The sequence below is a fragment of the Lolium rigidum genome, chromosome 1, assembly GCF_022539505.1.
Source record: "Lolium rigidum isolate FL_2022 chromosome 1, APGP_CSIRO_Lrig_0.1, whole genome shotgun sequence".
Classification (NCBI taxonomy): Eukaryota; Viridiplantae; Streptophyta; class Magnoliopsida; order Poales; family Poaceae; genus Lolium; species Lolium rigidum.
In genome coordinates, this window is record NC_061508.1 from 309872082 (window position 1) to 309887797 (window position 15716).

The window sequence follows — 15716 nt, forward strand, 5'->3', positions numbered from 1 at the left end:
TATGGCGCAAGAAGAAGAGGAATGAGAAGATCAAGGCCGAACGGACCGTCTATAGAGGGAAAAATTCTAACTTGCTCAAATAGCGAGGGAGAGGGCCAATAGGATGCACCTAGAGGAGGTGGCTAGGGAGGTTGAGCGCATCAAGGAGGAAAGAGCTCAAGCGGAAGCTGCAAAGATGGTGGAGCGCCACCATTTCTTCGACTCGGTGGTTCAGTTGGCTCGTGACATAAGGGAGAAGGAAGAATTGGCTGAAGAATCTAAGAAGAAGAAGGCGAGAGGGGGAGGGAGCCTTTGCCACACAGTGATGTCCCTTTGACTATGTTCTTGTTGTCGAACCTTTATGTTGTCGAACCATGATGTTGTGTGAATCTTGATCTTCTCGAACCTTCATGTCGTTGAACCTTATTGTAATTGGAACCTTGATGTCGTCGAACCTTATGTGTTATTTGAACCACTATGCTCTGTCCTACATGTTCTGTGCAATGTTGTGTTCAAAACTGTTGGAATATGGTAGATTTTTTCATGGTTTAGCACAAGTCAATGTGTGGCGCCCATGGTATAGGCGCCACACATGTCAACTTATATCAACTTACATGCCGAAAACATCCAGGGGCTCCGGACGCTTAGTCCTTAGTCGTTTTGGCGAGCCTGTTTGTGTGGCGTCCGTAGCATCGGTGCCACATAGTGAAGTGTGACGCCCTTGACGTCGGCGCCACAGAAACAGGGTCGCCAAAACGGCTAAGTCCCTAGAGAATTGTCTTACAATATGTTTTGTGCAATCATAAGTGGATGTGTGGCGCCCTTGCCACGGGCGCCACACTTTCAAAGTGTGGCGCCGATGTGGGTGGCGCCACACATCCTGCCACGTCAGTTTCGAGCACATCTCAGCGTCGAGAGCGCCACGTCGGATGGAAGTGTGGCGCCGGTCGCACGGCGCCACTCGGCCAGGTGTAGCGCCCATGGGAAAGACGACACACAAAAGAGTTAGATGAGTAAAATAGTTGGCCGGGAGGGTCACCCGTAAGATTTGAGGATTTTTTAGGCGTTCTACTCAGCTCGTGCCGTGTCAATTTTCTCGGTATTTACACGGGGCGGGAGGCAAGGCAAGGGACAGAGAAGCCGCCAGTTAGTAGGTGGGCGTCGCAATCGGCGAGGAGGATTGAGGGCACATCGTCTTCGCCTCATCTTCTTCCCCAGCGTCCACCCTCCAGGTACGTCTCCCTCTCCTCCACCTCCGTCGTCCTCGTCTCCAAGATTTGAACGTGCCTTGAACCCGTCAAGCTAAATTCAGACCCCCAATCTCTCCCCAATGACCAACCCCAATCCAGAGCTCAGCTCAATTCAGCCGCCCGCCTCTCCCACTAGCAATCAAGATCCATCCTTTACTACTAGTTCTTTATATTCCACACCTCAATTTTGATCCAATTGCAGGTAGGCCATGGCTTCCACCGTCTCCTTCTCCCCGGCCAAGGTCCAGATGCTCCAGGCGACGACCTGCCACGGCCACGGCAGCAGCTTCGCCGTCCCGCGGACCGGGCCGAGGCCGCGTTCCGTGGCCGTCAGGGTCAGCAGCGAGCAGGAGGTCAGGGCGCCCTCGGGGAGGAGCATCGAGGAGTGCGAGGCCGACGCCGTCGCCGGGAAATTCCCGGCCCCTGCGCCCTTCGTTAGACCCAAGGCCCCCGAGGGAACCCCGCAGATCAGGCCTCTTGTAAGCTGCTGTTGGGTTTTGCAATGTCTGCTTCTGTTTTACAGTGCAATTGCGAAAAACTGAATCGTGGAGCTGTTTGATGTGTCTGTGTTCAGGACATGCCGAAGCGCCCTCGTCGCAACCGCAGGTCGCCGGCTCTCAGGGCTGCGTTCCAAGAGACGACCATATCGCCGGCTAATTTGGTGCTCCCATTGTTTATCCATGAAGGTTGTAACGAAATCTACTGGCTTGAATTGTCTGGACTATTTTGACAGTTCATTTATCTGAATTTCTTGGTTATGCTCTGCAGGGGAAGAGGATACTCCTATTGGAGCTATGCCCGGGTGCTTCAGGCTTGGATGGCAACACGGGCTTCTTGATGAGGTATCAAGAGTACTAGGACTTGGGCTATTTTCTGAGATCAACATTTGATTTGTCATGTACTTTTGATGCATTTGTTGCATCAAAAGTATGCCTCATCTCCACTCTTAGGTAGAGATCAATAGTCAGACCTGATGAACAAACAACCACTCTTGTATGCAGGTGTATAAGGCACGCGATGTTGGTGTTAACAGCTTTGTGCTCTTTCCAAAAGTTCCTGATGCATTGAAGGTATTTGACGAATATAAGTAGCTATTTGTCACAACTACTAACATTGCCTTGAAAATGACTTTTACCCTTTGTTCATCCAGACTCCAACAGGAGAGGAGGCATACAATGACAATGGTTTGGTTCCACGGACAATACGCTTGCTCAAGGATAAGTTCCCTGATATTGTAAGTTTGTCCTTCACCCACCGTTGATTGTAGCTTGCATTATTGTTGGTAATATATTTGCTTATAATCTTATCACGGTTTTAGATTGTCTACACGGATGTTGCTTTGGACCCTTATTCGTCTGATGGTCATGATGGCATTGTGAGGGAAGATGGTAAGAAAAAGGAGCACATTTTAATCTTACGCTCCTTAGGATCAGATTTACATAATATGTGATCTTCTTCCATGCTGAATTGCTGATAACATAAGAAATATGCTGGCTACTTCAGAAATGGTGTTACCAATCTCTGAGTTCCAAGACATATCCATGCATGTTCTTATTAGGGCTTCTTAAACTTACGCTCTTTAGAATCAGATTTACATGATATGTGATCTTCTTGCATGCTGAATTGCTCATACCATAAGAAAATGCTAGCTTCTCCGTCTGTTCCGAATTATAAGATGTTTTAGCTTTTTCTGAATTTGTATGTATCTAGACACGTTTCAGTGTGTCTGATCACTCATTTTAGTCCGTATGTAGTCCACATTGAAATATCCAAACCATCTTATAATTTGGAGCAGACGGAGTACTTCAGAACTGGTGTTACCAATCTCTGAGTTTCAGGACATATCCATACGTGTTCTTATTGGAGTTGCTAAACTGGCACATAAACAGGCATTCAGCCATGCAACTTTTATTCTAGTTCTAGATGATTAGTGGTAGCATCAAGCTTGGTATTGTCTATGAGCCTGAGATGCTGTTGCGTATAATCTGCGGAACTCCTGGTTTAAGACATCACCGTGCATCTCCTTCTTTGATTTTTCTAAACAAGGTACCACCAAACTGTAGTCCTCAACAATTATTAGTAGCTGCCACTTGGCTACTCGCTAGGAGCCTGAGATTCTATTGAGTAGAATAAAGACAGTCAACAACTCAACCAGTCATAAGTTTTGCCACTTGACATGAAACTTAATTTTTTTCCCAGTTTCCTCCCATGATGCTGCAAAATGTGTTTTGATGCAACAATCTCATTGGATACTTCACATATCATTTAAAATTAACTACAATTGGGTAGGTCATTTCTTGGTGTCAAAACCAGGAATCGGCTGGCTCGCATAGCTTTTTGTAGCCTTGTTGAGATAGCCGGTAGCGCAAACTAGTACTCATGGTGTGATTTGGATGTTCGATGATCCTGCTCGTATTTGGAATATACTATTACACAAAGAGCAATTTTCATTCCTATTGTTGATCCAGATATTTTGTGGAGTTAGATATTTTCTCAAGGGAAATGTTCTGTACTACAAAATATTCTCCACCTAACTGTGTGAGTTTGTTTCTATCTTAATAGGTGTAATTTTGAACGATGAAACAGTTTATCAGTTGTGCAAACAGGCAGTTTCACAGGTCTATCTTTTACCTTGATACTATGTTTTGGTTTTTACGATTGAATATGCAAGTGTTCAGTGACACAATATTGTTTCTCTAACTAAACAGGCACGTGCCGGTGCTGATGTGGTCAGCCCTAGCGACATGATGGATGGTCGTGTTGGGGCAATCCGTTCTGCTTTGGATGCTGAGGGTTTTAATGATGTCTCCATTATGTCGTATACCGCAAAGTAAACATCTATTTCATCCCTGGCACCATTGTAATTTTGTTATCCTATATTCACTTAACATTTTCATTTTTAATGATGCATCTGTGATATACGTTTATGCAGGTATGCCAGTTCGTTTTACGGTCCATTCCGAGAAGCTTTAGATTCAAATCCACGATTTGGAGACAAGAAGACGTACGGATCTGAAACTGAAGCTACTATTTGTTTCCATCTGGTGTATAATTTAGTAGTTGCTTATTATCTAAATGTTTTCTCCCTTTTCGTTCTTAAGTTATCAGATGAACCCAGCTAACTACAGAGAAGCCCTCCTAGAAACTGCTGCAGACGAGGCAGAAGGCGCTGATATTCTTCTAGTAATTCTCTTGCTTTAATGCAGCGTCATATCACCAAGATGTCTCGTATGTATGGTGCTCTATAACTATGGTTCCCTTTTGACAGGTGAAACCAGGATTGCCGTACTTGGATATCATCCGTCTTCTCCGGGATAATTCTGCTCTGCCGATTGCTGCATACCAGGTTAGTACATTCTGCTTGTCCGCACTGCTGTTAAGCTGTGCTTTTCTGCCATTCTAGCTGGGATCGCACAGTAATCCAGGCGTGAGTTCTTTACTTTTTTTTTTTCAAAATGGGGCAGCCCCAGCCTCTCCATACGTGAGTTCTTTACTAGTAAGTACTACTATATACTTGTACTTACCAACGAGATCATTTTAGTATTGGCACTGTAACTGTATATCATAATTCACGTTCCGTGCCCCAGAAGAACAATTTTCACCACTTTTGTTAATACCAGAGAGTATTCCTTCATCTTCATTTTTTTCTGATATTAAAACTCCATCAATGATAGATAGTTGTTTCGATCATTGTGCTGCTGAAATACTACAATCTCGCTATGAGTTTGCTCTAGTGTGTCTATGTCTGTCTGTTTTCTGGACTGCGGAGCAGATATTGTTTTTGCCAATACACACACACACACCCAAGAAGCCAAGATTGGTGAAAATGCTTAGAACCTAGTCTGGTTTTTGTCTTACACATTCGGCCCTTTAGTTTTTTTGTTAGGTGCAACTTTCACTTGCTAAGATCAACATAACCGGATGTTTTTCTCTTGTCATTTTAACGTCGCCGAATATTTATCATGTTGCTTTTGCCAGATTTTACTTGCTAGTTTATAATCAGAGAAACATGACGTCTTTTTGAACGCATACAAGTACTAGAACATAGTCAATCATTGAGATGCCATGATTCTGAACAACTGAACACCTGATCCTGCATGCATGGGTTCTGAACCAACCGAACCAAACAAAAGAACGATGATTGATTGTGTGATTCATTCAGGTGTCTGGCGAGTACTCGATGATCAAAGCTGGCGGTGCTCTGAACATGATCGACGAGGAGAAGGTGATGATGGAGTCGCTCATGTGCCTGCGGCGCGCCGGCGCCGACATCATCCTCACCTACTTCGCCCGCCAGGCCGCCACCGTCCTGTGCGGCATGAGATAGGCCGGGGTCAACCCCGTTGAGTGTGAATGTGATTAAGGAGTAAAGTTGAGGAACCCGGCTACTACTGCACACAGTAGGTTTTGACGTTTGACTTGAGGCACTTGAATAATTCGTAAATTGTGCACAGGGTTGTTAGTTTTTTTAATGACAAGTACTACAAAAAATTCTTCGGATAACAATGGAGACGCCCTAGTACACGATTCTCTCTCGTGAATGATCTTCTTTGGATTACTTCCTTGAAATTGGTTTGTTATAAACCTCAGAGTGCACTTGATTGATTAATCTGCTGCTTCTCCATTCACACAAAACTACACAAGCAAGCAAGAAACAGATTATGGAAATGAGAAGAATGTGGAAGAGTTGAAATGAGAATGATTAGTTAATCTGCTGCCTCTCCACTCACACGAAACTACACAAGCAAGCAAGAAACAGATGATGGAAATATGAAGAATGTGGAGGAGCTGTAATCCCAATCCGATCAGAAGCATGTATCACGAGAGTCTCCCATCACAAGCATGATCCCCTCATCGGTTCATGGGGGAGCGTTGATTTAAGAAATTCTAACGATTGTGCAAATGCAGCACAGGCCCCAACAGTAGATCGCAGCGACTCAGGCAGTAATGCGTGTGTGGCAATCGTACTGGGGCACACACACGCATCGGATCTCGAGTAATCGAAGAAATAAAATCTGAGGAAGGTGCTGGATGGTGAACGGCGGTAGCTGGCTGCAGGTTTTGCAATTGCAGTTGCAGGGGAAACCGATGGTTCAGCAATTACTAGGCGCCATCCGCCCCCGTTCCGTCCCACGTGAAATAAATCACGGGCCCCCAAAGATAAGTAATGAACTCGCCAGTCATATCATCCCGAGATTCACTGCACCTGTCGAGGCAATGGAAATGGCGACCCGAGGAAGGAGGCGACTTCCAAGTTCAAACGCAGCTGCCAGCTGCTCCAATTTACTCGTCGTCTCTCTTCTTCATCCATGTTCCATTCATTTTCATGGCGTGAATGCCTCATCACTTCATCGGCATGGCGTGCTATGCTACTGGTAGTCTGGTACTGCTAGCACGAGTCATGTGTCTGCTTGAATGTGAAGAAGATCGTGCAATGCATGTGATCGTCGATCGTGCTATTGCACCTATGCATATGGAAAGTCTGCAATTCGCTTGTCAATTTTCTCAAACTAGGATATAGGATGCTAAAGCTAAACGCTACTAATTGCGAAACAAAATTCAGATTAGAGCTGGTGACCGTTGATCAAACAGTGAAACATAAAAACGAATCAAAGAATCCACCACACGGTCTTGGAATATAATTCTGATCAAATAACGACATAATAATAGAATAACACGGAGAAAATGGGAACAGAATTCTGAAGGAGAAGACAGAAGCTACATCGAGGGAGAGATGTACTGGTGACCACTGACTGACTGACGGGGGCTTGGTTCTTGGTTCACGACGAGCGTCCGGCCGCGGAGGTGGCGACCGGCCGATCCGATCCATCGACCGACCAATCCACAGCTACAACCTAGCTCTAGCTACTTCTACGGCCCCGTCGGTGGCGGCGGCGACCCGTAGGAGACCCCGTAGACAGGATGGACCGGCGGTGGCGGGGACGAGTACGACATGCCGTAGACCGGCGGGAGCAGCGGCGGCGGGGGCGACCCGTAGGACACGCCGTGGACCGGCGGCACCTCTGCCGCTGGCGGCGGCGGTGGGGACGAGTACGGCACGCCCTGCACTGGCGGGAACGGCGGCGTTCCTCCCGTTCCGCCGGGTGGAGAAGGCGCGCCGCCGGCGCCGCTTGGAGGTGGCGGCGGTGTCCAGGGGCCCGGTGCGGGCAGCGGCAGCGGCGAGGATGGTGTCGGGGCGGTTGACGGCGGCGTGACGTACCCGGGTGGCGGCGACGCTGGTTGGCCCGACGGTGAGGACGCGGACGGCGGCTGGTAGCCGGAGGATGGTGGTGTGGACGAGGGCGGCATCGCGTGCCCGGGGCTCTCGCCGGAGGTTGGTGGTGGCGGTGCTGAGGATCCTGGCGTCGTGGAGCCGCCAGGCGGCGACGGGTAGGAGGGAGTAGCCGAGCCCGGTGGTGGCGGAGTCGACGGCCTCAGCGTAGGCGGGCGCTGATGTGGCGCACGGCCTCCCACTGGAGCGGGTGGCGTCCGGCCGCCTGGGCGCCTGGTGGGGGGACGGACTGGCACTGCGGACGCCGGTGCCTGGCATTGCGCCCTGCTGCAGTCGAACGGGCTGGCAGCCACGGCGGCGCACTGCGCGGGCGGGCGCTGGGCGGGAGCGCCAGGGATGCAGTTCCACGCGCCGTCGGCCGTGGCCACGGCGCACCCGGGGCGGAAGCTGAAGAAGTTGTCGGCGTAGGTGAAGTTCCTGAGGCTGGGCAGCGCGCAGACGGCGGGCGGCACGGCGCCCTCGAGGAGGTTCTGGCCGACGTTGAGCTCCTGGACGGCGACGAGGCCGGCGACGGTGGGCGGGAGCGGGCCCTGGAGGCGGTTGCCGCTGACGTCGAAGACGGTGAGCTTCCTGAGCAGGCCGACCTGCGGCGGGACGCACCCGGTGAGGGCGTCGTCGATGAGGACGATCTCGTTGAGGGTGTCGGCCATCTGCCCGATGCTGGGGGGGATGCAGCCGCCGAGGCGGTTGTGGGCGAGGACGAGGACGGAGGCGGGGGAGTTGCCGAGGTTGGGCGGGATGGGGCGGGTGAGGCGGTTGGAGTTGAGGAAGATGGCGTCGAGCGGGCGGTCGAAGAGCGCCGGCGGGATGGGGCCCTCGAAGTCGTTGAAGCGGAGGTCGAGGTACCTGAGGGAGGGGAGCGAGAGGATGACCTCCGGGAAGGCGCCGACGAAGCGGTTGTTGCTGACGTCGAGCTCGTGGAGGAGGCGTAGGTGGAGGAAGGTGTCCGGGAGCACGCCGCAGAAGCGGTTGGAGTTGAGGTGGAGGAGGGCGAGGTCCGGGAGGCCTGCGGGGAGATCAGGGGGGAGGAAGCCGGCGATGTCGGCGTGGTTGAGGTCGAGGCCGGCGACGACGAGTATGGCGCCGTCGGCTGGGTGCGGCGCGCAGTAGACGCCGTTGTAGGCGCAGACGTTGGGGCCGGCCCAGTTGGCGGTGAAGTTGGTCGGGTCGGAGAAGATGGCGGTGCGGCGCCAGGTCTGCAGCGCGATGTAGGCGGCGCGGAGGCGCGGGTTGGGGAACTGCCAGGACGGTGGTGGGTCGAAGGGAGATGGCCCCGGCTGGGACGCGGCTGGGGTGAGCGCGAAGGCGAGGAGCGCCAGCGCGAGGAGGTGGTGGCGGCGGCCGGTCATGGCCGCGCGCGGTGGGGTGGGGGCTGGCGGCGGCGGCGGAATGAGGTTTAGCTCGGGGGTGGTGGAGTGGGAGTGAGGGAGCGTGGAGCGTGATGGAGAGAGAGGGGGCAGCTGGCAGGGAGGGTGGCAGAGGGATCACATGGCGAGGGTTAACGGGCACTGCTTTACACCGACCTGGTCGGTGCCCAGCAACGCGCCGACCACCCCCGGCCGTTGTTGGGCCGGCCCACGATTCCAGCTAGACGTCAGGAGTTCGATTCTCCTTGGCAACGAAATATCAGTTCGTATTTTTTTTTTCTGCTGTTTCTTTTTTATTTTCCATAATCCGGGTTTTTCCGGAAAAAATTCTATTTTTCACAAACATGGTTTTTTTAAAAAAAACCGAATATTCTTAAAAATATAATTTTTAAAAAATTAGAACAAATCTCAATTTTGAAAGATTTTTTAGTTTGAACGATTTTTAAGTTTGAACGATTTTTAAATTTGAACGATTTTTTATTTTGAACGATTTTTAAGTTTGAACGATTTTTAAATTTGAACGATTTTTTATTTTGAACGATTTTTATGTTTGAACGATTTTTTGAATATGAACAAATTTAAAATTTGAACGATTTTCCGATTTGAACATTTTTCGAATTTGAACGATTTCAGATTTGAACATTTTTTAAATTTGAACAAATTTTATATTTGAACTTTTTAAAATTTAACAAAAAAAATAAACAGAAAAGAAACAAAAACAAAAAAAAGAAACAGAAAAAAAGAAAAAAGAAAAAGAAAAGAACGACTCGGTCGCCCCCGGTCGGAACTGCCAAGCGGAACAAAGCGTCTCCTATCTAAATGGGCCGGCCCAAAAACGACGAGGGGGTGGTCGGCGCGTCGTATACACCGACCTGGTCGGTGTATAGGATTTGCCAGGGTTAACGCGGAGCGAGAAGCTCGAGGCAGAGGCAGAGAGAGCTGGGCCGGGCCGTGCTGGGTTTGCATGATTTATAGAGGGCCGGACCGTAGCCGTAGAGTCAATGCGCAATGTGTGTGTATTTAGAGGACGAGATAGATGTGAATGGTATTCTCAAAATAAAAAAGATAGATGTGACTGGAACTTTCACTATATAAAAAAAGATGTGAATGGAACTATCAGAATTTTCTGCGAAAAAACAGAAACGAAATAAGCGGAACCGAAAACAAAAATTTGAAGCCGGAAAAGGATTGTTTTGCAAAAATGGACACGACACGAGGTTATTAGTCGCATAAGAAGAATTTATGTTTTCGAGTAATGTTTTCGTGTTATGGTTGTTCAGGATGGCCAATCTAGTAGGTCTAATATGCGACACTATCAAACTGAACTGCCTAAGCAACCCATACCGTACTACCCATTACACCCAACAATTGTACTAGGGTACAGGAACAATTTTGTCGGTTTAGTTGAGTTGCTTGAGTTGTTACATGGGTTTGCCTATGTCTCAGTCGCCCAAGATTTTCTTAACTCGGTCACTTGAGTAAAGTGCGATTGCAGGTCACAAATTCACTAATCTACCACATAAGTGCAATGAAGCACCTTTTTGTGGGTGAGACTTAATAAATCCTCACTCAGTTGAGACATAGCAAATCCGACTTTTCTTGCATGATTTTGGGTGTTCTTGGTTCTGGCAACCATCTGCTTTCCCATATCTGTTTTGACGATATCTGCATTCGTATTTATTTCCAGGGTTTTCGGATTCGTATCCGCTTCCAAAAAATATAAAAGTAAATGTGCCATCAACCAATTGGAGAGGAAAAAACGACCTATTCCAAAACATAATCACAAATCATGTGCCACGGGAAATAAACCACAAGTCCTTATTCAAAGTTTTTCATCGTCTACATTGATCACCTCAATTCGTGCAAATTAAGGAGGGGACTGATCACTCGGTAGCATATCATTGTATTTTATCCATCATTGATCCTATTAGTGTCACTTCCATGTAAGTGTCAAGTGAGATTCGGCAAATGTCCAACTTATAGTTCATTTAGAAATTTTCTAGTAGGAGTATTTCTAAATGAGTTATAAATGAAACATTGGCATCTCACGATAGCTCTACTTGCATGCACGCCAATAGAAAGAGAAAATGTCACTCCTGTCAAAAAAGAAAAAGGAGATGTCACTTCCATCTTGCATGAACAAAGCAACCGAGTAACTTGTTTGAACTCCACGGGCGGGCGGGGCCTTTTCTCCTATTACCATGACTGCTAATTTCACACAATATTGTGATCAATCAGTCGATTGGACCAGATCTACCCTAAGCGCTTCGATCGATAGTCGATCGTATGCAATACTTAAATAAGCTTCAAGTAGCAGTGGCCGATGCACGCGGCTTTGCACGATGAGCACTCGTCGATTATTTGAGGATTTCAAGGCACAGCTAGCACCCCCGGTACGACTTGTTCAAATTCTTTTGAACCGATGCTTCTAAACCAAAGTCTCAAAGCTTAAACTATTTTATTCATGCTTGTTTTTGAGTATTTTAGCCAAAATTCGGAGGGAAACCGTTACGGGCCTAGGGAGGCCACGCTAATATCCATGTGTCTCTATAGTCTATAGCGTAATCTTTTTCAAAAAGTGCTACTCCCTCCATACCTGTTTATAGAATTATTATTACGTATTTCAGAATAAATACTAATTTGATCTAAAAAATACAAGATATATATCATAAAATTTATATTATTGAAAACTTTTTTAAAATACGAATCCAATGGTATAATTTTTATGATATATACCTTATATTTTGTTGACCAAATTTGTAACCAAACTTGTTTCACGAAGTATCTTTTATAAATTCGATGTAAAATTGCTCATAAGCCATCGAATTGATTGTTGCTCGGCTCGCTATGAATTTTCGAACGAACAACTTGTCTTGCGTTTTCTTGGTCGTTGTAATAAGAGCATCTCCACTCGTCCCCCCGACGAGGCCCCCGAGCGACGTTTTTTCCATCCGGACGGCGAAATTCGGCCCAGTCGCGCCCCCGGTTCCTCGTTTTCGTCCGGATTTGGCCCTTAATCCATCCGGCGAGCCCACGCCAACCCCGGCCCCCCGGGCGCGCTCGGGGACTCCGGACGAAACGAAAGCGCGCGAAACGGCGTGTGGACCCGCGTAGTCGGCGGCCGGAAAACCAAATCCTGTGATTTTCCCTCCAATTTGCTTGCATTTCCCCATTCCCTCCAATTTGCTTGCATATCCCCATTCTCTCCCGCCGAAATCCCCCAATCTCCTCGTCTTCCAGCTCCGGTTCTCGGCGGCGTCTTCTCGTCCACCACCACTCTCCTCCTCGTCTTCTCGTCCACCACAATGCCGCCGAAGGCGCCGGCGAGGAAGATGCGGAAGAAGAAGACGAAGCCGCCGGGCATGTCGAACGCCGAGTGGGCGGCGGACGAGAAACGGCGCGACGTGGAAACAAGCGCCGGGCGGAGAGGGTGAAAAGAGCCGCCGCCAAGAGGTCGGCGGAGGCGGCCCAAGACGAACACTTGAGGTTAATCAGCATGGCCTATAGCGGCGGCGTGTTCCCCGGCCAATGGCCGACGCAAGGTACAACAAGTTCCCCGTCTTCCTTCTCGCCTTCGCTGTATTCGCCGTCGCCGACTGCCGTGTTCCAAGAGGGCGCCTACGTCCAACCGTCCAAGCCCACACCGTCGCCGCCCGAGCTTGACGTCGGCGTCGGCGGCGGCCTGTTCGAGGGCACCTCGCCGGCCCTGCGACGAGGGCCGCTCGCGTTCGGTGCGATGGCGGCGCCGAACGAAGAGGAGATCCACGAGATGATCACCTCCGGCTCCGCCGCCGCCGCTGCGAGCCCGGGGTTCTTCATGACCGCCGCCGGCTGCGTGCCCGGGTTTCTTCACGCAAGAGGAGACGAGGGCGACGGCAGCTGTGGCGGCGCGCAAGGAGCATCGGGAGGATGTTGCCGACGGAAGCCAAGCCGTCGAAGAAGAAGGCGAGGAAGAAGAAGAGCCAAGCGAAGCCGGCGCCAACCTGTCGAAGGGGAAGAAGAAGAGGAAGAAGGACTCGCCACCTGCCGAACCGCGTATCAAATGGACGCCGAAGGAAGAGGAGTGCCTCGCCGAAGCTTGGATGACCGTGTCCACGAACGGCATAATCGGGGCCAATCGGTCGTTCGACACATACCTGGTTTCGAGTGAGGCAGGCGTACGAGGAACGCAAGCTCGTCGATCCCTACTTCAACAAGACGAACATGAACGTGTACCGGGGAGACAAGGCAATGGCCACCCATTGGGGGATCATGCGGACGGCGTGCAGCAAATGGCACGGCGTACGGAGGAGATCGACAAACGGCCGATCAGCGGCCACGACATGGAGCAAAGGGTATGATCCGCCGGCCCTACACCACCGAGGTACATCGTCGTTAGCTGACCCGTATCGCCGTGCTCTTTTTTCCCCAGCTGCGCCGAGCTTTGGACATGTACACGGACGACACCGGCCTGCAGTTCAAGTTCCTCAACGTCTACGGCCGCCTCGAGAAGTGCGAGAAGTGGAAGGAAGTTCGCACGTCCCTCTCGAAAAGCAAGACCGAGCGAGTACAACCCCGACGCTCCGCCGGCTTGCGCGGCGGAAGGGCGCCCGAGCTCGGCCGGAAGAAGCAGAAAGAGCTCAAACGGACGGACAATCCCGCCGACGGGATGCGGGCGTCGATCGACAAGTGCTGGGCCGACTTGAGATCGCACGCCGACGGGAGGAACGACAAGTTCGACGGCAGGTGGCGGGAGATGCTCGCCAACCAAGGCGCCCGGATCGCCCTGCCGAAGACGACGGTGGCGGCGAAGAAGAGGAACACGGACTTGGCGTTCCTCATGGGCGGCGGCGACATGGAACCGATGGACGAGGAGACGAGGAATTGGTACCGGGGCCACCGCAACGACATCCTCCGAGCCACTACGTCGTCTCCGCCGGCTCCTACCTCGTCTACCTCACCATCTACCTCGTCGACTGCGGGCTGCTTCGACGTCCACCGCCGCCGCTGCTTCATCGTCGCCCGCCGCAGCCGCTTCGGCCACGGCGTGTGAGGAAGCCGGTCCGTCGGACACCGCCGTGCCGGCCGGGACTGCCGACGAGCCTGTCTCCGTGTAATTTCCCTCCGATCGCCGATCTGTGGCTGATCCTTTTGCTCCTTTTGCCGATCAACTGCCCGTACTTGTAGCGCGGGACGGCGATTTGTTTGAATTTAAACTCTATCCGCCGAACTCCGGGTGGACGACTGGAAATATGGTACTCCCCACGACTTAATTTCGTCCAATCCGGCGGTAGTTTCGTCCGGATTTGGGCGTGGGGAGCGTCAACGAGTGGGGATGCTCTAACTTGCAAGAGGCAAGATAGCAGACAGATGAATCAAATGCGACTGTCCCATTATCATCATTTGATCATGGCAAGGTGATCAATGCAATGTAGTGTTGGATCGTGTCGAGGGACCATGGAATGGTGCGACTAGAGAGATGATGGCCAGTCGTACGTACGTGGAACTCGATCCCTCACATCGGTTGCCTGGCCCCACTTCCCATGAGGCAAGCCAACCGCTTAGTCTTTTTTTTGAGACGTAAACCATGGAGTACTCACACTGTCACAACAAAAAACCTTTTTTTTGTAGCATTAGATGCTTGACATACATAGTACAAAATGTCTTCCTAACAACAAAAACTTCCATGCGAATAGATTTCATGGATGTGTAATTCTGTGCAAATTAGACTATAGGAAACATCATATGGTTTTTCATCATATATCCACTGCAACACGGTAGCGGACCTTGACGGTTTTAAATGCTAAGGCACACGTCTAATCGCCACACTGGCGCTTGTCTAGAAAATAAGCCGCTAGGGATAATTGGGTCGGGATTCTATAAATACATCTATTTTTTCGCGCGACACTGCAAGTTCGTTGTGTTTCTTATACGCGGCGAGCAGGTCTAACGTCACGTTACATTGATTTGCGCGGTAATTATATGTGTGTTGATGACGCGTAGAGCACACGCCCGTTGGGAACCCCAAGTGGAAGGTGTGATGCTTACAGCAGCAAGTTTCCCTCAGTAAGAAACCAAAGTTTATCGAACTAGTAGGAGTCAAGGAACACGTGAAGGTTGTTGGTGGCGGAGTGTAGTGCGGCGCAACACCAGGGATTCCGGCGCCAACGTGAAACCTGCACAACACAATCAAAATACTTTGCTCCAACGTAACAGTGAGGTTGTCAATCTCACCGGCTTGCTGTAAACAAAGGATTAGATGTATAGTGTGGATGGTGATGGTTGTTTGCGAAGAACAGTAAAGAACAGAGTTTGCAGTAGATTGTATTTCGGATGTAAATAATGGACCGGGATCCACAGTTCACTAGTGGTGTCTCTCCCATAAGATAAATGCATGTTGGGTGAACAAATTACAGTTGGGCAATTGACAAATAAAGAAGGCATAACAATGCACATACATATATCATGATGAATACTATGAGATTTAATCAGGGCATTACGACAAAGTACATAGACCGCTATCCAGCATGCATCTATGCCTAAAAAGTCCACTTTCAGGTTATCATCCGAACCCCTTCCAGTATTAAGTTGCAAACAACGAGACAATTGCATTAAGTATGGTGCGTAATGTAATCAACACAAATATCCTTAGACAAAGCATCGATGTTTTATCCCTAGTGGCAACAGCACATCCACAACCTTAGAACTTTCTGTCACTGTCCCACATTCAATGGAGGCATGAACCCACTATCGAGCATAAATACTCCCTCTTGGAGTCACAAGTATCAACTTGGCCAGAGCCTCTACTAGCAACGGAGAGCATGCAAGAACATAAACAACATATATGAT

At 49.8% G+C, this 15716-nt stretch overlaps 2 protein-coding genes across 2 annotated transcripts; one reads left to right on the top strand and one right to left on the bottom strand.

The window, feature by feature from the left end:
- Positions 1–1115: 1115 nt before the first annotated feature.
- LOC124697650 (delta-aminolevulinic acid dehydratase, chloroplastic) lies at positions 1116–5699 on the top strand. The gene is made up of 13 exons (XM_047230209.1): positions 1116–1211; positions 1432–1708; positions 1804–1915; positions 1998–2071; positions 2231–2299; positions 2380–2463; positions 2548–2617; positions 3792–3847; positions 3938–4059; positions 4162–4233; positions 4331–4412; positions 4498–4575; positions 5392–5699. The coding sequence occupies exons 2-13, from the start codon at positions 1439–1441 to the stop codon at positions 5554–5556; spliced, it is 1254 nt and encodes a 417-aa protein (XP_047086165.1). The 5' UTR covers positions 1116–1211; positions 1432–1438; the 3' UTR covers positions 5557–5699.
- A 1401-nt stretch (positions 5700–7100) lies between these two features.
- Positions 7101–8870, bottom strand: LOC124684131 (leucine-rich repeat extensin-like protein 7). Its single transcript, XM_047218519.1, has one exon. It carries the CDS (start codon positions 8868–8870, stop codon positions 7101–7103), a length of 1770 nt encoding a protein of 589 aa, XP_047074475.1.
- Between the last annotated feature and the right edge of the window lie 6846 nt (positions 8871–15716).